Below are 23,330 nucleotides of genomic sequence, written 5' to 3' on the forward strand. Positions count from 1 at the left end.
GAGAGGTTGAGACTCAGCTTCCACAGCCATCTGGGGCAGAGAATTCCAAAGATTCACAACCCTTTGAGTGAAGAAATTCCTCCTCATCTCTATCTTAAATGGTCTACGCCTTATCCTGAGTCTGTACCCCCTAGTTCTAGACACTCCAACCAGGGGAAACAACCTCTCAGCATCTATCCTGTCAATCCTGTTATGTATGTAAACTTTAACTAGTGTGTAAGACTTGTCACCAGGGGGCGCACCTGTGAGAGACCCAAGGGTCACCTGCAGTCCTCGGGCAAGCAGGTATAAAAGGCAGTCTATCATGCTGCTTCCTCACTCTGGAGTTACATTAAAGAGACCAAGGTCACAACAGTTTGAGCTTACAGCATACAGTCTTATGGAGTTATTCTGAACATAACAATTGGCAACGAGTAACAGATCACGAACTTTCACACAGTTATGGCTGCCGTTGGTATTCTTGAGAGATTTGTTGAGGGTGATGATTGGGAAGCCTTCATTGAGTGTCTTGACCAGTACTTCGTGGCCAATGAGCTGAATACGGAAGAGACCGTGGTCAAGCACAGGGTGATTCTCTTCACCGTTTGTGGGTCCACGATATATAGCCTCATCAAAAATCTGCTAGCACTGACGAAACCAACGGAGAAGACATATGCAGAGTTGTGCACGCTGGTTCGGGAACACCCCAAGCCAAAGGAGAGCATCTTAATGGCCAGATATCGCTTTTATACGCACCATCGCTCCAAGGACCAGGACGTGGCGAGCTACGTCGCCGACCTAAGACGTCTTGCGGGACCGTGCGTATTTGCTGGATTTTTGGGGGAAATGTTGCGGGACTTTTTCGAGCTTGGAATCGGCCAGGAGGTCATTCTTCGCAAACTGCTGTCTGCCGAATCCTTAGATCTGACCAAGGCCATCATGATAGCCCAGGCTTTCATGTCCACGAACGATAACACTAAACAAATATCTTTGCAGCATCAAAGCTCACCGGAAAGTACTGTGCATAAAATAAGGCTTTCAGCAGGCAGAACTGTAAATGGCAGGGCCTATACGCCTGCAGAGGCCTGACCTAGGATGACTCAGAGTTCGCTATGGGGCTTGAATGCGAATCCATTAACACCATGTTGACGCTGCAGGGGTAATCATCGAGCCCATCAATGTCGATTCAAGCACTACAATGGGGCACCTCCAGCGAATATGCAAACGTGCTGCGACTCATCACGTGGCAGAGTCGGGAGAAGATGACCGATCCGGCGCGGATCACGCTGAATGAGTAAGAGAGGCAACTCAACCCAAGGCTGAAGAGGAAGTGTATGGGGTACACACCTTCACCACCAAAAGCCCTCCGTTAATGTTGAAAGTCAAATTAAACGGCATTCCAGTTTCCATGGAATTGGACACGGGGGTGAGTCAGTCAATTATGAACCAGAAGACTTTTGAGAAACTGTGGGGCAACAAGGCACAAAGGCCAAAACTAAGTCCGATGCACACCAAGCTGCGCACTTACACCAAAGAGCTCATACAAGTCATTGGCAGTGCGACAGGTATCGTACGATGGAACTGTGCATGATTTATCACTATGGATTATACCAGGTGATGGCCCAACGCTGTTCGGCAGAAGCTGGCTAGGAAAGATCCAATGGAACTGGGATGACATCAAAGCACTGTCTTCAGTGGATGACGCCTCGTGCGCCCAAGTGCTAAACAAATTCCCGTCGTTATTCGAGCCAGGCATCGGCAACTTCACAGGCGCCAAAGTGTAGATCCATCTAGTCCCTGATGCATGACCCGTTCATCACAACGCCCGAGCGGTTCCATACATGATGCGAGAGAAAGTCGAGATCGAGCTGGACAGACTTCAACGAGAGGGGATCATATCTCTAGTCGAGTTCAACGAGTGGGGCAGTCCAATTGTTCCGGTTTTGAAAAATGATGGGATGGTCAGAATCTGCGGGGACTACAAGGTAATGATCAACCGAGTCTCATAAGAGCATAAGAAATAGAAACAGGAGTAGGCCATACGGCCCCTCGAGCCTGCTCCGCCATTCAATACGATCATGACTGATCTGATCATGGACTCGGGTCCACTTCCCTGCCCGCTCCCCACAAACCCCCATCCCCCATCGTTCCAGGACCATTACCCAAAGCAGATAACCTGTTCGCAACGCTAGCAGGAGGGAAGTCATTCACCAAGCTGGATCTAACCTCTGCTTACATGACACAGAAACTGGCTGAACATTCGAAAAAATTGATGTGCATCAATACGCATAAAGGACTGTTGATATACCATAGATGCCCTTTTGGGATTCGCTCGGCTACGGCCATCTTCCAGAGGAGCATGGAGAGTCTGCTGAAATCGGTTCCGTGCACCCTGATGTTTAAAGTATGTTTTCCTGGCATCAGAGGTCGAATTTCTGGGGAGAAAGATTGCGGCGGATGGCATCAGACCCACGGACTCCAAGGCGGAGGCCATCAAGAATGCACCCAGGCCACAGAATGTGACAGAGCTGCGTTCGTTCCTGGGACTCCTCAACTATTTTGGTAACTTTCTACCGGGGTTGAGCACTTGGCTGGAACCTTTGTATTTATTGCTACGCAAGGGTGATGACTAGGTTTGGGGGAAATCTCAAGAGACAGCCTTTAATAAGGCCAGAAACCTGACAACGTTTCTGACTGAGAATTCATTTATTGGTTCAAAGTCTGTTTTAATGCTATGGGAGATGTGCATGAATACTTTTCGTCAAAATTTATTTCACTGACAATTATTCTTAGTTATAATTAGCTATGTTCGAACAATTTACTTTTACTGTATGACCCGTGTAAAAGTTTTTTACTAGCTTGTGATGCATCTTTGTACGGGGTCGGTTGTGTGTTACAACAAGCCAATGTGTCAGGCAAACTGTAACCGGTTGCATATGCGTCCAGAAGTTTATATAAGGCTGAAAAAGCCGACAGTATGGTTGAGAAAGAAGCATTAGCATGCGTTACAGGGTTAAGAGAATGCACCAATACCTATTTGGACTCCAGTTCGAGCTCGAAACCGACCACAAACTGCTCATTTCGCTGTTCTCAGAAAGCAAAGGTATTAACACCAATGCTTCGTCCTGCATCCAAAGATGGGCACTAACATTATCTGCATATGACTATGTAATCCACCACAGACCAGGCACTGAGAACTGTGCTGATGGCCTCAGTCGGCTACCATTGCCCACCACTGGGGTGGAAATGGCGCAACCCGCAGACTTGCTTCTTGTAATGGACGCTTTTGAGAGCGAGGGGTCACCCGTCATGGCTCGCCAGATCAGGATGTGGACTAGCCAGGACCCTGTGCTATCACTAGTAAAAAACTGCATCCTTAATGGGAGCTGGTTGGCAGTTCCTGGGGAAATGCAAGACGAAATTATGCTGTTTTACTGTCGCAAGGATGAAATGTCCATCCATTCGGATTGTCTCCTATGGGGGAATGGAGTAGGTTTGCCAAAAAAAGGCAGGGAAACATTTATACGCGACCTACACAGTACCCACCCAGGCATAGTCATGATGAAGGCTATCGCCAAGTCGCACATTTGGTGGCCCGGCATTGACTCGGAATTGGAGTCATGCGCTCATCAATGTAACACTTGCGCACAGCTGAGCAATGCACCAAGGGAGGCCCCACTGAGTCTGTGGTCATGGCTCTCCAAACCGTGGTCCAGGGTCCACGTTCATTTCGCTGACCCCTTTCTCGGAAAGATGTTCCTAGTAGCAGTGGACGCTGACTCTAAATGGATTGAACTCGAGTGTTCTCGACTCAATCCCGCAGCATGCTACCTGCCACCACCTCAGTGAGACCCCAACGCTGCAGGAGCTAGAAAAAGCCACAAGGCAGCTTAAAAACAACAAGGCTACAGGTGCAGACGGAATCCCTGCTGAGGCATTGAAGTATAGCGGAGAGGCACTGCTGGCGCGAATACACGACCTCGTCTCTCTCATCTGGAGGGATGTGAGCATGTCGGGGGATCTCAGAGATGCAGTAATCGTTATCATCTTTAAAAAAGGGGACAAGTCCGACTGCGGCAACTACAGAGGAATCTCCCTGCTATCAGCCACTGGGAAAGTCGTCGCTAGAGTCCTCCTCAACTGTCTTCTTCCCGTGGCCGAGGAGCTCTTCCCGGAGTCACAGTGCGGATTTCGTCCCCTACGGGGCACAACGGACATGATTTTTGCAGCGCGACAGCTGCAGGAAAAATGTAGGGAACAGCGCCAGCCCTTATATATGGCCTTCTTCGATCTTACGAAGGCCTTTGACACTGTCAACCGTGAGGGTCTATGGAGCATCCTCCTCTGTTTCGGATGCCCCCAAAAGTTCGTCACCGTCCTTCACCTGCTCCATGACGACATGCAGGCCATGATTCTTACCAACGGATCCACCACAGACCCAATCCACGTCCGAACCGGGGTCAAACAGGGCTGCTTCACGCCCCAACCCTCTTCTCAATCTTTCTCGCCGCCATCCTCCACCTCACAGTGGACAAGCTCCCCGCTGGAGTGGAACTAAACTACAGAACCAGTGGGAACCTGTTCAACTTGCGCCATCTCCAGGCCAGGTCCAAGACCACCCCAACCTCTGTCATCGAGCTACAGTACACGGACGATGCCTGCGTCTGTGCACATACAGAGGCTGCACTCCAGGACATAGTCGACGTATTTACTGAGGCGTACGAAAGCATGGGCCTTAAGCTAAACATTCGTAAGACAAAGGTCCTCGACCAGCCTGTCCTCACCGCACAGCACTGCCCCCCCAGTCATCAAGATCCATGGTGCGGCCCTGGACAACATGGACCACTTCCCATATCTCGGGAGCCTCTTATCAACAAGAGCAGGCATCGACGACGAGATCCAACACTGCCTCCAGTGTGCCAGTGCAGCCTTCAGCCGCCTGAGAAAAAGAGTGTTTGAAGACCAGGCCCTCAAAACTGCCACCAAACTCATGGTCTACAGGGCTGTAGTAATACCCGCCATCCTGTATGGCTCAAAGACATGGACCATGTACAGTAGACACCTCAAGTTGCTGGAGTAATATCACCAACGCTGTCTCCGCAAGATCCTACAAATCCCCTCGGAGGAGAAGTGCACCAACGTCAGCGTCCTCATTGAGGCTAACATCCCCAGCATCGAAGCACTGACCACACTCGATCAGCTCCGCTGGGCAGGCCACATCGTCCGCATGTCAGACACGAGACTCCCAAAGCAAGTGCTCTACTCGGAGCTCCTTCACGGCAAACGAGCCAAAGGTGGGCAGAAGAAACGTTACAAGGACGCCCTCAAAGCCTCCCTGATAAAATGCGACATCCCCACTGATATCCAGGTGTCCCTGGCCCAAGATCGCCCTAAGTGGAGGAAGTGCATCCGAGAGGGCGCAGAGCATCTCGAGTCTCAATGCTGAGAGCATGCAGAAATCAAGCGCAGGCAGCGGAAAGAGAGTGCGGCAAACCAGTCCCACTCACCCCTCCCTCAACGACTATCTGTCCCACCTGTGACAGAGTCTGTGGCTCTTGTATTGGACTGTTCAGCCACCAAAGGTCTCACTTCATGAGTGGAAGCAAGTCTTCCTCGATCACGAGGGACTGCCAATGATGATGATGATGATGATGATGATGAATGTATAATAATATCAATATGTACGTCCACTGCCATATTTAAAAGCCTCCGGGCCATGTTCGTCATCCATGATTTGTCCGACGTCCTTGTTAGTGACAATGGATCATGTTTCACCAGCTCAGAATTCAATGAGTTCATGACCTGCAATGGCATCAAGCATGTCAGGTCTGCCCCGTTTAAGCCCGCATCCAATGGTCAAGCAGAATGGGCAGTTCAAACTATCAAGCAGAGTTTAAAACGTGTGATGGACGGTTCCCTGCAGACCCGGTTATCTCGGATTCTACTCAGCTACCGAACGCGACCCCACTCGCTTATGGGTGCACCCCCTGCAGAATTGTTAAGGAAGAGAGTACTCAAAACCAGGCTCTCCTTAGTCCACCCAGATCTCAATGATCATTTAGAAACCCGGCATCACCGGCATAACATGTATCACGATCGCGCAGCTGTATCATGTGACATTGAGGTTAATGACCCTGTGTTTGTTCTAAATTATGGTCATGGTCCCAAATGGGTTGCTGGCACTGTGTTAGCCAAGGAGGGGAATAGAGTGTTTGTTGTCAAACTTTTGAATGGACAAACGTGCAGAAAGCACTTGGATCAGACCAAACTGTGATTCACTGACAACCAAGAACAGTTTGAAGAGGACATTACCATCATTGATCCACCAACACACACCCAACCAGCAATCGACCTCGCGGTCAACCACGAGGATGAACCCACCATGCCCGGCAGTCCGATCAGACCAGCCGCGCTGCAGTGCAGCAATGATCCAACCAACTCACCCATGCCAGGACTTCAACTCAGGCGATCAACCTGAGAACGTAGAGCCCCTGGTTGCCTCAACTTGTAAATAACTTGTATCTAAGGCTTTGGGGGGGAGTGGTGTTATGTATGTAAACTTTACTAGTGTTTAAGACTTGCCACCAGGGGGCGCACCTGTGGGAGGCCCAAGGGTCACCTGCACACCCTGGGCAAGCAGGTATAAAAGGCAGTCTACCATGCTGCTTCCTCACTCTGGAGTTACTTTAAAGAGGCCAAGGTCACAATAGTTTGAGCTTACAATATACAGTCTTGTGGAGTTATTCGAAACATAACAAATCCCCTTCAGAATCTTGTATGTTTCAATGAGATCACCTCTCATTCTTCTAAACTCCAGAGAGTATAGGCCCATTCTACACAATCTCTCATCTTAAGACAGCCCTCTCATTCCCAGGAATCAATCTAGTGAACTTACATTGCACCGCCTCATTGCTTGCTGTATCTGCATGCTAGCTTTCTGTGTTTCATGCACAAGGGACACCCAAATCTCTCTGAACACAACATTTAAAAGTTTCTACCATTTAAAAAATATTCTGTTTTTCTATTCTTCCTTCCAAAGTGAATAACCTCACATTTCCCTACATTATACTCCATCTGCCACCTTACAGCCCACTCACTTAGTCTATCTATATCCCTTTGCAGGCACTTTATGTTCTCCTCACATCTTACTGTCCCACTTAGCTTTCTTTGTATTATCAGCAAACTTGGATACATTACACTCGGTCTCTTCATCTAGGTCATTAATATAGATTGTAAATAGCTCAGGCCCAAGCATTAATCCTTGCGGCACCCCACTAGTTACAGCCTGACAACTTGAAAAAGACCTGTTTATCGTTACTCTCTGTTTTCTGTCCGTTAACCAATCCTCTATACATGCTAATACATTCCCTCCAATCCCTTATCTTGTGCCATAACCTATGTGGCACATTATCAACTGCCTTTTGGAAATCAAAATATACGACAGCCACTGGTTCCCCTTTATCTATCCTGCTAGTTACACCCTCAAAAAACTCTTAATAAATTTGTTAAACACGATTTTCATTTCATAAAACCATGTTGACTCTGCCTAATCATGTTATAATTTTCTAAGTGCCCTGATACAACTTCCCTAGCAATGGATTCCAGCATTTTCCAGATGACTGATGTCAGGCTAACTGTCCTGAAGTTCCCTGTTTTCTCTCGCCATCCTTTCTTGACTAGCGATGTTACATTTGCTACCTTCCAATCTGCTGGGACTGTTCTAGAATCTAGGGAATTTTGAAAGATCAAAACCAATGCATCCACTATCTCTGCAGCCACCTCTTTTAGAACCCTAGGACGTAGGCCGTCAGGTCCAGGGGATTTGTCAACTTTGTCAGGTCCAGGGGATTTGTTGGCTTTTTGTCCCATTAGTTTCTCTAGTACATTTTTTCTACTTATATTAATTACATTAAGTTCCTCACCCTCATTCGACCCTTAGTTTCCTACCATTATAGATATGTGTGTTGCTCTTCTACTGTGAAGACAGATACAAAATATTTGTTTAACATTTCTGCCATTTCCTTATTCCCCATAATAATTCCTCCTGCCTCAGCCTCTAAGGGATCAATGTTTACTTTTGCTACTCTCATACTTGTAGAAGCTCTTACAATCTGTTTTTATATTTCTTGCTAGTTTTCTCTCATAGACTATCTTTTCCCTTTTTATCAATTTTTTGATCATCCTTTGCTGACTTCTAAAACTTTTCCAATCCTCAGGCTTACGACTATTTTTCACAATATTATAAGGTCAAAAGGAGATAGACTGTTAGTCTTGTCATTTCGCCAGGTTCGGGATGCATTGTTATCAGATCGCACTTTCCGAAATTTGCGGCACAAAAACCTTTCAAGCTGAAGGGTGAGGAAAGTAATCTAACAACCAGGGCACACAACTTTAGGAATTTCTGGGCCATTGTTTTGATTTGATAATCCAGTACCTTGCTGCTGGAGGCATTTTATTGTCAGCATTTCCTCTCCCTACTGTTCCTGATACCTTCATTTCTCCATTTCAATTCTAACTGGTCTGGCAGCCTATAGGTGACATTTTACCGGGAGAGAGAGATGTGTCCACCATTGGATGGGATTCCACACAGGGAGCATTTACTCTTTCTTAAAAAGAGGAGGGAATGCATTGGATATGAATCTCTGTAAGGGTGCTCAGCAAAAACAGCTTGCAACAACTGCTTTAAGAGATTAAATGGGGAGGAGGCTCAGTTCAGGAACAGTTCCTTTAGGTTGGAAAATTGCGCATGTCACTCCACTAGTTAAGAAAGATGAGAAAGGGAAACCAGGAAATTATAGACCAGTTAGCCTAAAATCTGATGTTGGGAAATTACTGGAGTCTATAATTAAGAATAGGGTGACCGAAGATCTTGAACATTTTCAGTTGATCAGAGAGAGCCAGCATGGATTTGTAATGGGTCGGTTATGATTGATGAACATGATTGAATTTTTTGAAGAGGTGACTAAAGTAGTGAACAGGGGAATGACAATGGATGTTATTCATATGGACTGCCAGAAGGCTTTGATAAAGACCCTCGTAAAACACTGTTAACTGATGGAATTGAAAGCAAATTATTGACCTGGTTAAGAAATTGGCTGAGCGGCAGGTGAAAGATAGTAAGCATAATGGATAGATGCTCTAATTGGCAGGATGTGGCAGGTGGTGTCCCGCAGGGATCTGTGTTGGGGCTTCAACTATTCACCGTATTTATTAAAGACTTTGATGATGGCATAGAAAGTCATATATCCAAATTTGCCGATGACACAAAGATATGCGGCATTGTAGGAGGTGTAGATGAAAGCATAAAGTTACAAAAGAGATATTGATAGATGAAGTGAATGGGACAAACTGTGGCAAATTGATTTAATTGTAGGCAAATATGAGGCCATCCACTTTGGAATTAAAAGGGATAGAACAGGGTACTTTCTAAATGCCAAATATCTAAAAACAGTCCAAAGAGACTTGGGGGCCCATGTACATAGATCATTAAAATGTCACGAACAAGTACAGAAAATAATCAAAACTGCTAATGGAAAGCTGGTCTTTATATCTAGAGGATTAGAATACAAAGGGGTAGAAGTTATGCTGCTAACTTCTGGTGTCCAGAACTGCTCACAGTACTGGTTAGACCACACCTGGAGTACTGTGAGCAGTTCTGGGCACCACACCTTAGGAAGGATGTATTAATCTTGGAGAGAGTGCAGTGTAGATTTACCAGAATGATACCCGGACTCCAGGGGTTAAATTACGAGGAGAGATTACACTAACTAGGGTTGTATTCCCTGGAATTTAGAAGGTTAAGGGGTGATCTGATCAAAGTTTTCAAGATATTAAGGGGAACAGATAGGGTAGATAGAGAGAAACTATTTCTGCTGGTTGTAGATTCTCGGACTAGGGGGCCTGGTCTAAAAATTAGAGCCAGACCTTTCTGGAGTGAAATTAGGAAACACTTCTACACACAGTGTGGTAGAGGTTTGGAACTCACTTCCGCAAATGGCAATTGATGCTAGGTTAATTCTTAATTTTAATTCTGAGATTGATAAATTTTTGTTAACCAAAGGTATTGAGGGATATAAGCCACAGGCAGGTATATGGAGTTAGGTCACTGATCAACCATGATCTCATTGAATGGCGGAACAGGCTCGAGGAACTAAATTGCCACCTGCTGTTCCTATGTTCCTATTGAGGGAGTGCAGCGAAGGTTCACCAGACTGATTCCCGGGATGGCGGGACTGACATATCAAGAAAGACTGGATCAACTGGGCTTGCATTCACTGGAGTTCAGAAGAATGAGAGGGGATCTCATAAAAACGTTTAAAATTCTGACGGGTTTAGACAGGGTAGATGCAGGAAGAATGTTCCCAATGTTGGGGAAGTCCAGAACCAGGGGTCACAGTCTAAGGATAAGGGGTAAGCCATTTAGGACCGAGATGAGGAGAAACTTCTTCACCCAGAGAGTGGTGAACCTGTGGAATTCTCTACCACAGAAAGTTGTTGAAGCCAATTCAATAAATATATTCAAAAAGGAGTTAGATGTAGTCCTTACTACTAGCGGGATCAAGAGGTATGGCGAGGAAGCAGAAATGTGGTACTGAAGTTGCATGTTCAGCCATGGCCTACTCCTGCACCTATTTTCTATGTTTCTATGTTTTCTATGTATATTGTATGTGGTATGTGGAAGGAGCAGAATTGAATGGTCAAATGGCTTTTTCTCATTCCATGCTTTTCTTGTGTTCTTATCCCATGTTTTAGGGTAGATCTGACATGTAATCCCCACAGTGAGACCCCCAAAAATATACTTTAATTATAATTGCCCCATGCCTTCCCTGCTTCTTGTTCTCATAAAGGACAAACAAGCCCATTCTCCAATGTGACCTCCACGTTCGGCACATTAAGCGTAACTATAAAGGTGAACAAGCCAGTCAGCCAAAGCCAACCTGTGATCGGCCATCAGGAACCCGGTACACCTCTCCCTTTGATTTCTCCTTTCTTCCTCTAGGAAGGTGCTTGATCTCTGATTGACACCTCTTGTGACAGAACGGTGACCAAGAGCCGAAACTCACCATTTAGGAGCTGCTGATGGAACCAGTGTGGTCCCATTCTGTGCCTCAGCATGTTGCAGCTTCAGTGTGCTGTACAACTTGTACGATCACACCATTCAATTTTCACAGCACGTGTTACTCCATCCACTTGCAATTTTGAAACTTGCAAACTATCACAATTCAGCTTTCGGATTGCCATCCCTATTTCTAAAGTTTAATGATGTAAACAGTCAAGCTGTTTAAAAATATTAAGTTATGCATCTGAGAACAAATGTCTTTCTCCCACAAATGCTGGGGAAGAGATGTAAATGTCAGCAAGATGTGATTTGAATTTTATTGACCAGCCACAGTGCCAAACCACATGTCTGTAGAGGGAACTGTGATTCATATGAAGTTTGTATTCCAGTAGCTGTTACACAAAATTTTATTTAATGGGGCTGTACCACCAATTCAAAGGGGTTGGGAAAAGTACTGTACAATAACCCATAAGCCAGCACCTTTGTAAAAATAGAGGAAAAGGAAAGCTCATATAAATGTGCTAATACATTTGTTCTGAACATCACACAGTAACATATCAATGCATTCATTATCCTTATAACAAGTGCATTACAGGATGGCATTATTCATCACAGGACCTTAGAATGTCACTTTTTAAAAACAGGTTCAGAACCAATCTGCACCAATATTTCTTTCTGCATGATCCACCTATATCCCACTCTTCTCCTCACTCCCCACACCTTTAATATTCATCCTTTTCTCAAACATACAACTATCTCATTCCTTTTTGACAGCTATAGCTCAGTGGGTAGCACACTCGCCTCTGAGTCAGAAGGTTGTGGATTCGAGTTCCACTCCAGGGACTTGAACTCAAAAATCAAGGCTGACGCTCCAGTGCAGTGCTGAGGGAGTACTGCACTGTCTTTCAGATGAGACATTAAACCCATTTGTTCTCGCAAGTGGACGTAAGAGATCCCATTGCACTATTTTGAAGAAAAGCAGGGGAGTAATCCCCCGTGTCATGGGATTAATATTTATCCCTCAGTCAACATAACAAAAAACAATTATCAGGCCATTATCACATTGCTGTGCACAAAATTGGCTGCCGGGTTTCCCACATTACAACAGTGACTACATTCCAAAAGTAGTTCATTTGCTGTAAAGCGTTTTGAGACGTCCGGTGGTCATGAAAGGCACTATATAAATGCAAGTCTTTCTTTTTTATCTCATTCCTTTCTAAAATAATTCATGGACTCTGCTACAACAATAGTTTGTGACAGAGTATTCCACATTCTAACTGCCCTCTGTGTAAAGAATATTTTACCAATTTAATTTGGCCATAACCAAAGTCCCCATGCCTCTTGCCTCCCTCTGTAACTTCTTCCAATTCTATGACTCCCCTCCATGAACTCTCCATTCCTCTGACACGAGCCTCTTGTCCCTTTGTGAAAAATGCCTCCACTTCTCAAGTCTATACAATAACTCTAACCCATCATCTTGAAAACACCCTAGAGAATCTACACTACATTTTCCATCAGTTTTATGTTCTTCCCATACTGTGATGCCCACAACTGTACACAATACTCGAACTGCAGCCAACTAAAGTCTAACATCTCTTCCTTGTTTTTTTTTTCTTTCCATTCCACTAAATGCAAAACAGGCATAGAAATTGGGCCCAGTAATTCGCCCAAGGCTCTCCAGATATTGGGCCTCAGGGATCGTGGCCTGAGTCAGTGATCAGTGTCAGGAATTAAGAGGTTGGTTCAGGAGCAGAGGGGAGATCAGACCTGGGGTTTGAGCCTGGAGCGGTGATGATTGAGCAGGGTGGGGTGGGGGCGGTGGGCACGGGAGGGGTGTTGGGAGAGGCGATGATTGTGGGGAGGGTTGGTCTGGCAGGGAGAGGCGATGACTGGGGGCGGAGTTGGGGAGTTGGGCAGGGAGTGGCAATGATTGCGGGGGGGGGTAGTTGGGATTGGCATTGAATTGGGGGGGGTGGAAGTCGGGCAGGAGTTGCAATGATTGGGGGGGTCGGGATTGGCAATGATTGGTGGGGAGTCAGGCAGAGAGTGACAATGATTGGGCGGGGGGGGGAGTCGAGAGTGACAATGATTCGGGGGAAGTGGGGGGGAGTCGGGATTGGCGGCAATGTGCAGGAGGGTTGGGAGCGGTGATCCTGTCAGTTAATGTGCTCCTTTCAGCTCCACCATCAGGTAAGTTACTTAGCTTCTTTGGTGAAGGCGATCCCTGGGGCCGGATAAAGAGGGCTGTGTGCACCAAAGTTTAGCCCCAAGGATTCCATTAGTTATTTTTTCAGCCATTTCTGCTGCCAGTTTTAATGATTGTATATCTGCGAGGCCCCTCTGACCCCCTACTCTACTTAAAATGTTACCATTTAAGATGTATTTTCTTTCCTTATTCTTACTTACAAAACATATTACTTCACGACTTTCTGCATTGAAATGTATCTGCCGCTTATCTGCTCATCCTGTCAGCTTATCTGTCATCTCCTGCCTTCTTTGGCAATCCTGGCCAATATTTATCTCTCAATCAACATAAGAAATAACAGATTATCTGGTCATTATCACATTGCTGTTTGTGGGAGTTTGCTGTGTGCAGATTGGCTGCCGCTTTGTCCACATTCCATAGTGACTACACCCCAAAAGTACTTCATTGACTGTAAAGTGCTTTGAGATATCCAGTGGTCGTGAAAAGCGCGATATAAATCCAAGTCTTTCTTTCTTCTCATTAAAGTTTATCCCACCTCACAATTTAATGTAATTAGTAAATTTCATTATCAATTCCTCAATTCCTAGTTCAGATCATTTATGTAAAAAGTAAATCACATCAACTGTGTGGAACACCATTCACCACGTTTGCCCAGGTCAAATAAACTTCCTTTTACCTATTTCCTTTATTTTCTGCCCTCCAACCATCTCTCCATCCAAGTGGAAATATTTCCATTTGTTCCTTGTGCCATTATATTTGCCATGAGTCTCTTATGTGGTTACTTAATAAATGATATTTGAAAATCCATATGAACCACATCCACTACATTTCCTTTATCTATCCTCTATTCTTCAAAAAATTGTAGATGTTTGGCACAAGTTGTATTTTAGAATACCCTACTGAGTGATGCTAGTTCACTCATGTTTCTCCATGTGTTTAAAAATGTTATCCCATAGTGCAGACATCTAAGGCTAGATCTTGACTTTGTGCGACAGTGTAAAACGGGTGAGAGCAAGTTTGCAGCCTCTCGATTTTTGTTTCCATTGTCTTCCCGTTGAAGTGGGTTTTGCCATTCAGGGGTACTCCTGCTGTCGCTGAAGGACCCACCTGTCCATGACCCACCCGCCCATGACCCACCCGCCCATGGTCCACCCGCCCATGACCCACCCGCCCATGGCCCACCCGCCCATGGTCCACCCGCCCATGGCCCACCCGCCCATGACCCACCCGCCCATGGTCCACCCGCCCATGACCCACCCGCCCATGACCCACCCGCCCATGACCCACCCGCCCATGACCCTCCCGCCCATGACCCACCCGCCCATGGCCCACCCGCCCATGACCCACCCGCCCATGACCCTCCCGCCCATGACCCACCCGCCCATGGCCCACCCGCCCATGACCCACCCGCCCATGGCCCACCCGCCCATGACCCACCTGCCCATGACCCACCCGCCCATGGCCCACCCGCCCATGGCCCACCCGCCCATGACCCACCCGCCCATGACCCACCTGTCCATGACCCTCCCCCCCATGGCCCACCCCCCCATGGCCCACACGCCCAACTTTTCTGCTGGATTAATTTTTGTAGAGCTGTGCCACATTGGCTGAGATGATGCCATCCTAGACCTAATAATAAAGATTGCTTTGCTTTAATTTCCAATAAAAATTATTTCCCAACTGATGTTGTCTCATTCAAGGTGAAATATTTGTCGTTGATGAGGGGTCATCGGCTGCCATCACAGTCAGCCACCTGTGTGCTGGTGATCCGGACACCACCGTTGATGAACTGACTTTTGTTCTGTGGTCCCCACCCCAATTTGGTTACATAGAGAACACATTACCTTCGCCAGGCTACGAGAAGAGCAATATGGGCATCAGCATTGGTAAGATTGGATCGAAATAAGCCTGGTTCCTCCAATCCACATGGAGTGTTTTCTCCAACGGCTGCAAACTTGTCTCTGCATTTCTAATGACTGCAATAGACCAGTCTGTAAAATGCAGTGCTTATGGAGCCCACCCATCTTCATGAGAAAAGTGTTTGGCAAAAGTATTTGTTCATTACTTTGGCAAAAGTCTTTTTTCATTACTTTGCTGGTCAAACTCACCATTGCATAACTTGTGTGTAGTATCAGTTTGAAAAAAGCGCAGTATGATTCTTATTCACCGTAAGCAAAACAATGGCTTGCCACATATTCTTTTTCACAAACTTCTCTTTAATATGATAAAAGATAGAAACCGCTAGTGAGATGTGCTGCTTCTGACTCCAATAGAATACAGAATATCATTTATTTTAACAAACATTAATACTAATTTGAAAAAGTTTTCATTCATCAAGAACATGGAGTTTATTGACTGTCCAAAACCCTATGAATTACTAGTTTGTGAAACGGTAAATATTCTAACTGTAAGAAATGAGTTCAAGACTACCTTAATATCCACGGTTCAGATTAGTGTTTTCAAATTTCCTGTATTAAGATGAATCAAGTGATAGAGCTCAGTGAGGACATGCATCTTTTACTTCAGGGACCTGCGGCATTTTCAGCCTAGACGGCTGGATTAAAAGTCTGCTCTCATTTCTAGTTGCAAGGAACCCATATAAAGTGAGTCTCTGCAATCTAGCCCTGTGCCTAATGGGCCTGCAGCACAATACTGCTCACCAATTACCATTAAACAGTTAATCTCACTCAATAATACCGCAAAGTTGGGTGGTGTGGATAATAGGGACATTCCCAACGGTGCAGTGGGTGGGACTCTGCTAAGATTGGAGCTGTGGCACATTCTTTGCACAGAGTAAAGTGAGTGGGGTGAAAAAAGTCAAATGTGTTTCAGCCTCCCTCCCATACTAACAGTGCTCCCTTCTTCAGGTGCACGAAGATTCTTCATGATTATGCATTTAGTAAAAGTGAACAACTGAATTGTCTGTTTAATATATATATATATACCCTGCTCACTCTCCCTCTCTTTCTCTCTCTCTCTCTGTATATACACACACATTTATATATAATCTGCATACAATCTTCCTCAACTGTTTCCTCTCATTTTTTGTTCCTAGGTTCCTTTGACTTGAAACACATGAAGGATTTGCACATAAACTATGTTCAGTCCCGACATCAGCGGATTGAACCCACAGCAGATCAGTTCATGCTGTATGTTACTGATGGGGAGCATCGGTCCATGGAGGTGCCATTTTATGTTATAATCCGACCTACAAACGACGAGGCTCCAAGTTTCCTTGCCAGAAATATCACTGTAAGTGGATGGACACTTCACCTCATTTTCATTCATTGAAGGTTAAAGGCATTGACACCGGAGCACTGGGGAGTGTGTGGGAAGCGATTCAATCGATCATTCAGCCTGCTGACACACCAGCGAGTTCACAAGCGACTACACTATCGAGGCAGACTCAGTCCAGGATTAACTTACTATCAATAATTCAGCTCCAACCACTCTAGATTAGATTGCAGGTTACACTCCCACAGCTCTCTTCTGAACGTATCAACACATTCTAGTGGTGTGGGTCCACCGGTACTTGATCCAAATGACCATTCTTCAAGTATAAACCTCAATAATCAGGCCTGATACCTTACTCCCAAAAACGGGTGAGTTCGGGTTGTGTCAGAGATTAAGATGCAAAAAATCTAAAACAGGAACCCAACCCACCTCAAACCCACCCACTTCCAGTTTTAACGAGGTTCAGGCGACCAATCCGTTCACGGGAGGCAGGCTATTATTCAAAATATTATAATCAGGTTGCCTGACTTCATTTTAACAGTCATTCTATTTTTAATGACAGTCGGCCGGGTTTCCCAGGCCTCGGGAAACCTGACAGATGAAAGGGGATGAGAAGAGCTGAATTCATCAGGTAAGTCATTCCAGCGCTGCTTGTGGAACAGGAGGAGCAGGAGTATTTCCTCCAAGACCAACAAGCTACCCTGTAAACTCTTCCCCTCGAATTGTCTGTACCACCATCCCACCAGCGGACTGCCCCCCCATCACTAGCTACCCGTTTGATGAACATCGGACCTCCGAACACCATCACCCCCCGACCAACATCTCCCCCCGCCCACCTTCTTCCCCGCCCCCCCCCCCGACCATCGTCACCCCCTCCGACCACCATTTTTCCCCACTCCACCCCCGGCAACATCTGTTCTCCCGAACACCATTGAATCCCCCCCCCACCTCCCCCGTATCAGGACCCCACCCCACGTTTGAGAACCCCAGTGTTTGGGACCCCCTAGTGACCGGGACCCCTTACATGATCTCTAACACCCTTCCACTAGACCTACCTTATCTCCTCGGTTACATCCTTGTTCTACAGGCTTCCTGCCCAACAGGCCTCCACCAACAATCCGTGTAAGTTGCGTGGTCGCGCAGTGCTCAAGGGAACCCACGCAGCCGGCTCGCCGACTTTTTAATTAAAAAACTGCGCTTGTGCGGTATTTTGAATGCCCTGCACTACCCCTTAAAGAGTCCCTGCCACTAGATAGAATTATGGGGAATATTGGCCTCCACCCTATCAATCAGGCGGCCTGGGGGCGGGAAATAAGCATAAACATAATTTAACGAGGCCTACCGTTAAAAACTGCAGCACATTTGGGAAACCCGTTCTTCCAGGTTTTTTGACCTAAAAACTGAACCCTCAGCATGGAACTCACCTCCGGGCTAAAATCCAGACCAGCATGTCAGAAGACTATTCAACTCTGAAGGGCATCATAGAATAGCCAGATTCTATCCTCATTGACCACATGTGTATGCTTCAGGCAAAGATCACTGGAAAGCAATCATTACTTGCTGATTTCCATACACCTCCACCCTCTCACGTCCAAGGACGTTGAGGGCAATTGGACTGTCCCTGCCTCGTACCACACCAGGTGGTCCTTCTATACACTGAGTCAGCAGTGGAGGTTAACATGGGGTTCCTCCATATCATTTTCATGATTTACCTCTGTTAGCATTAAATCCAGTTTCATCACTATGCTGTAGAGAAATAAGTGCAGGAGTAGACCATTCGGCCCTTCGAGCCTGCATAAATGTGGTATAGCAAGATGTGAGCTGGTTTGGGCCTCTCTGGTGAATCTAAAGGACATGATCGTATCTCGGCAACATCAAAAGTAAGGCCAATGGGTTGAAAAGTGCACCAGCTCTCAATAGTAGAGATGGGCACAGCTTGATCGAAATAGCAACAGAATTTTCAGGAAGGAAGTTCCTTCCCCTTCCCCCAAAGGGTGCTGCTGTTCTTTTTCAGTTAAAGTACTAAACAAGAAACAATGTGCTGCTGATCATTTCTGAATTCACAGTCCCGGCCAGGAACCTTTTCTGCTGACACTTTGCATGGTATTTTCCAGCCTTCAATTTTAATGGTCGGACCATCGTGTTTCCAATGGGTGAGGCTCCTCACTGAGAGCCTGAAGTCAGACCATTACTGCTGTTCAAACTGAATTTAAGCTTCAATTTTTATTTTTATTTTTAGTGTACCACTCAGGTTTTGTACAAAGGCACTGCCAGGGCCCACTGTAAGAGGTGTGTTGATCTTCGTCAAAGTAGGCCTGTAGGATTTATCATCCATGCCCAGAGATTCCTGTGATGCCTAATTTAGCCTATTTGGGATTGTCCCATGTATCCAGGTCCAAAAGATATTTGGGTCTATTTTCACGTTTGGCCACCCCAGGCCAGTGGCGAACAGGCCCACGTGAGCCTCAGGCCCCGGCCTCAGTTAAATTCGGCAGGTGAGCTTCCGGGTGCTGTCCCAGTGTGAGCTCGCCTCATAATTGGGCTGGGACGGCAGCCAGCAGAGTTGAGTTGTGCAGCGGGGGTCATGCTGACGGAGGGCAGGGGTCCTGGGGCGGCAGCGGCACAGGTTATTTTTGTGGCTTCCCGGAGGAGTAGGCCTGGTCCTCTGGGCCCACAAAAATAATGTGACATTTAACCTTGGCAGATTTGTATGGTTCTGTTGCCTGTAGAGCTGGTCGCAGGCTCCAACCAGTTACAACCAAAAAACGGCAATTACTGTCCCAATTTCCATATTAGAAAGGCTTATTGCTTGTAACGCTCGGGCACTTTGGACACACGGCAACACACCCCTTTAACAATGGTGCCGGTCGCATCGCCTGTGCTAGCAGGGCAGTAAGGCCACCCACCCCATTTTGAGATCTTTACTGACCTTTGGAGGCATTTACATCCGCGTTAACGCTAGGCGAAGGCAGTGAAATTGAGCCCATTGTTTGTTAATGAAGCCAGGTCATCTACAGAAGGAGCACAGTACAACATTGCATGAAACCTAATCTAACTTCTCGTTGCCAGAATGATCAGACAGTGAGTTAGAGCATCAGAGAGTGACTGGGACACAGAGAGGCAGCATTATATTTAATGACGCCTGTAATACAATTAACACTACCACTCGATTGATTGCTGATAATCACAGTAAAAATAGACAGACTTAATGCCAATAGACTCTAAATCATTGTAAGTGCAGCAGTAATTTAAGTGTACCACAATACCTCTGACATAGTTGGGTTTTGATCAGTGTAATAGAATTCGACTCGATGTATACAACACAGCTTTAGCAAGGTTAAGATCACAGCTGTATGCACCGTATCATTGGTAAAGGTATCAGCTTTGACTTTATGGTAGCACTCTTGCTTCTCCCAAGTCCCACTGCAGGACTTGAGCACATAAAGTAGGCTGATAGTGAGCAGGTACCTTTTCGATAAGACATTAAACTGAAGCCCTGTCTGCCCCTCAGGCGGATCTCATGACAATATGCGAAGAAGCAGGGGAGTTCTCTAAAGTGATCTGATCAATATTTATTCTTAAACCAACATCACTAAACATGATTATCTAGTCACGTATCTCATTGCTCTTTGTGGGAGCTTTCTGTGCATAAATTGACTGCCACATTTCTCTACAGTCATCATCATAGGCAGTCCCTCGAAATCGAGGAAGACTTGCTTCCACTCTAAAAATGAGTTCTTAGGTGCCTTAGGTCCCTGTGACTGAGGAACTCCTTCCAGAGTCACAGTGCAGATTTTGTCCTCTTCTGGGTACAACGGACATGATTTTTACAGCACGACAGCTGCAAGAAAAATGCAGGGAACAGCACCAACACTTGTACATGGCCTTCTTTGATCTTACGAAGGCTTTTGACCCTGTTAACTGCGATGAACTATGGAGCGTCCTCCTCCGTTTCGGCTGCCCCCAAAAGTTCATCACCATCCTCCACCTGCTCCATGACAACATGCAGGCCGTGATCCTGACCAGCGGATCCATTACAGACCGAATCCACATCCAGACAGGGGTCAAACAGGGCTGCATCATCGCGCCAACCTTCTTCTCGATCTTCCTTGCTGCAATGCTCCACCTTAAACTCAACAAACTCCCAGCTGGAGTGGAACTAAACTACAGAAGCAGTGGGAACCTGTTCAACCTTTGTCGTCTCCAGGCCAGATCCAAGACCGTCCCAACCTCTGTCTTCGAACTACAGTACGCGGATGACGCCTGCATCTACGCACATTCAGAGACTGAACTCCAAGTCATAGGGCCCAAGTTTCGGGCCACACCTAGAACGGCGCAGCCCCGACCTGGACACCCATTTTTCGCACCACAAAGTGCGCCGAATAAAAACTTACCTATTCTCCGGCACCCTGCAGGTCCTCTGGAGCTGGGCGCGGCGCAGCACGAGCAGTGGGGGGCGGAGCCAGGTCCCTGCGCTGAAAACAGTGCCGGGACCTCTACACATGCGCGCTACAGTGGGCCCGCATGTGCAGTAGATCCAGGCGCCCAAAACTGTGTGGGAGGGGCCCAGAAGCATGCAGCCCCTAGCCCTGGCCGAATGGCCTCACTGGGGCTGTGTGGATAAGGCTCACTTCCCTCATCCAGCTCCTGTTTCCTCCCGACCGGACCGGACCCGACCGCCCCACGCCCCTCCCCCCGGACCCGACCCGACCTCCCCCCGACCTCCTGACCCGACCCGCGCTCCCTCCCCCGACCCGACCTCCCCTCGACCTCCTGACCTGACCTGCACTCCCCCCCCCCCACCCCCGACCTGACTCGACCTCCCGACCAGACCCGCGCTCCCCCACCCCGCCCCCGGACCCGACCCAACCTCCGCTCCGCTCCACTACCCCCCCGACTCGACCTCTGCTCCCCCCCCGCCCCCGACCCGAACTCTGCTCCCTCTCCCCCCCCTCCCCCGACCCGACTTCTGCTCCCTCCCCCCCACCCGGACCCCGGACCCCGGACCCCGGACCTGACGCCACCTACCTGTAAATCCGGTGCTGGGCCGAAGTCTCCCTCTTCTTTCTCTCCTTTCTCCCTTCTCTCCCTCCCTCCCTGATTCCTCTCCCTCCCTCCCTCCCTCCCTCCTTCCCCTCCCTCCCTCCTTCCCCTCCCTCCCTCCCTCCCTCCTTCCTCTCCCTCCCTCCTTTCTTCCTCTCCCTCCCCCTCCCCCTCCCCCTCCCTTTCTCCCCTCCCCTCGCTGTCAGAAACACAGACACTGACAGATAGAGAGTGAGAGAGACACACACAGACGGACAGAGAGATCGAGACACTGACAGAGACACACTGGGGGGTGGGGGGGGGGGGCATCCCAGCACGCTGTTGGAGGACTCCCAGTGCTGCAGTCGGTAAGTAGAAAATGTTTTATTTATTGATTTTTAATTTTTTTTTAATTTTTTTTGGATTGATTTATTGGTTGATTTATTGGTGTATTTATCATTTATTATTGATGATGGCTCTTTATTTGTAAAACTGAAGTGTTTAATGTTTGTAAACTTCCCTTTAAACCCCAGCCCCCCCCCCCCACGCCCCATTCCCTACGCCTGATTTGTAACCTACGCCTGATTTTCTAAAGTGTAGACAAGGTTTTTCTGAGCGTACAAATATCGACACTTACTCCATTCTAAGTTAGTTTGGACTAAGTTTTCATTGCCTAAACTTTCAAAACGGGCGCAAGTGGCCGGACACGCCCCCTTTTGAAAAAAAAAATCTGTTCCAAACTGAAACTGTTCTAACTGACTAGAACTGGAGCAAACTAAATGCCGAGAATTGCAATTTGTAAGATACTCCATTCTAAACCAGTTGCTCCAAAAAAACAGGAGCAACTCAGGCCGAAACTTGGCCCCATCGTCTCTACAGTACAACAGTGATAACACTTCAAAAATATTTATTACATATGGTATGCCTTACTAACTCAGCACCTCAGTTTTGCCTTGGGCTGATGTACAGAGGACAACTGCGAAAAGCCCAAATAATAAATTAAATTATTTCGATCCTGCTGGTTTGAGATGTAAATTTAGAGTGTTGCATTGGAAAATGCCGCAGTAAAAGAAAATAGGCACTGTGAGGCAACAGGAGTTCTTCCAAGTTTAAGGAAACCCTGGTCCTGAATTTCTATGAGGTTCCCCCAGTCTCCTGCTATTACTTTCGCTGAAGACAGGCTGAGAAATAGCACAAAGATATATTTGTATCACTTTAGTTCCACCAATGTCCCAACAGTGAATCCCCTGGGGGAATTCCTGGCACTTGAGACTGAAGACGAGTCATGACTCTGAAATGACTCTAACTCTGAAATGTCAGCACATTTAACACTAAAAATAACTTTCCAAGTTACAGATTATAAAGAAGCACTGTGCATCACCGACAAACAGGCCAGCCCTCCACAACATACATTACAGTCTCACACTGGAGTCAGATCCTAAACATTAAATTGAACCCCTTGAAATGAAGCCGGTTAATGTATCAACACCAGGAAACATCCTCCTTATATTGGGCCCAATTTTGGCCAACCCATTTTTTTTGGCGCACTGACCCTTTATCCACTGACTTTGTGTGCTGGAAAGGGCGCCAAAAAACTTTCTTAGTATCCTGGCCCCTCTGCTGAGTGTCCCGGGTCCTGGCGCGGCGTCCATGGTGAGGTGGGGGGGGGGGGGGGCGGAGCTGCAGCTCTGCACTGAAAACACTGCCGGCAGCTGTCGCATGCGCAGTTGAGGCTGCGCGCATGCTCCTCACCCTCCCAGCGTGTCCTGCAAGCTGTCAGCAGGACCCGATGTTCGTTGCCCCTAGCCGTTGCCGAATAGTCGCCCGCGA

At 47.1% G+C, this 23,330-nt stretch overlaps 1 protein-coding gene across 1 annotated transcript in view; it reads left to right on the forward strand.

Annotated features, from left to right (window-relative positions):
• frem1a (Fras1 related extracellular matrix 1a) overlaps positions 1-23,330 on the forward strand; it is a 352,151-nt gene that overhangs the window by 182,826 nt on the left and 145,995 nt on the right. Inside the window, 2 exon segments of the mRNA XM_070877990.1 lie at positions 14,945-15,130; positions 16,300-16,496. Coding sequence (XP_070734091.1) covers positions 14,945-15,130; positions 16,300-16,496 — 383 coding nt within the window.

This window comes from Pristiophorus japonicus, chromosome 1, assembly GCF_044704955.1.
Source record: "Pristiophorus japonicus isolate sPriJap1 chromosome 1, sPriJap1.hap1, whole genome shotgun sequence".
Classification (NCBI taxonomy): Eukaryota; Metazoa; Chordata; class Chondrichthyes; family Pristiophoridae; genus Pristiophorus; species Pristiophorus japonicus.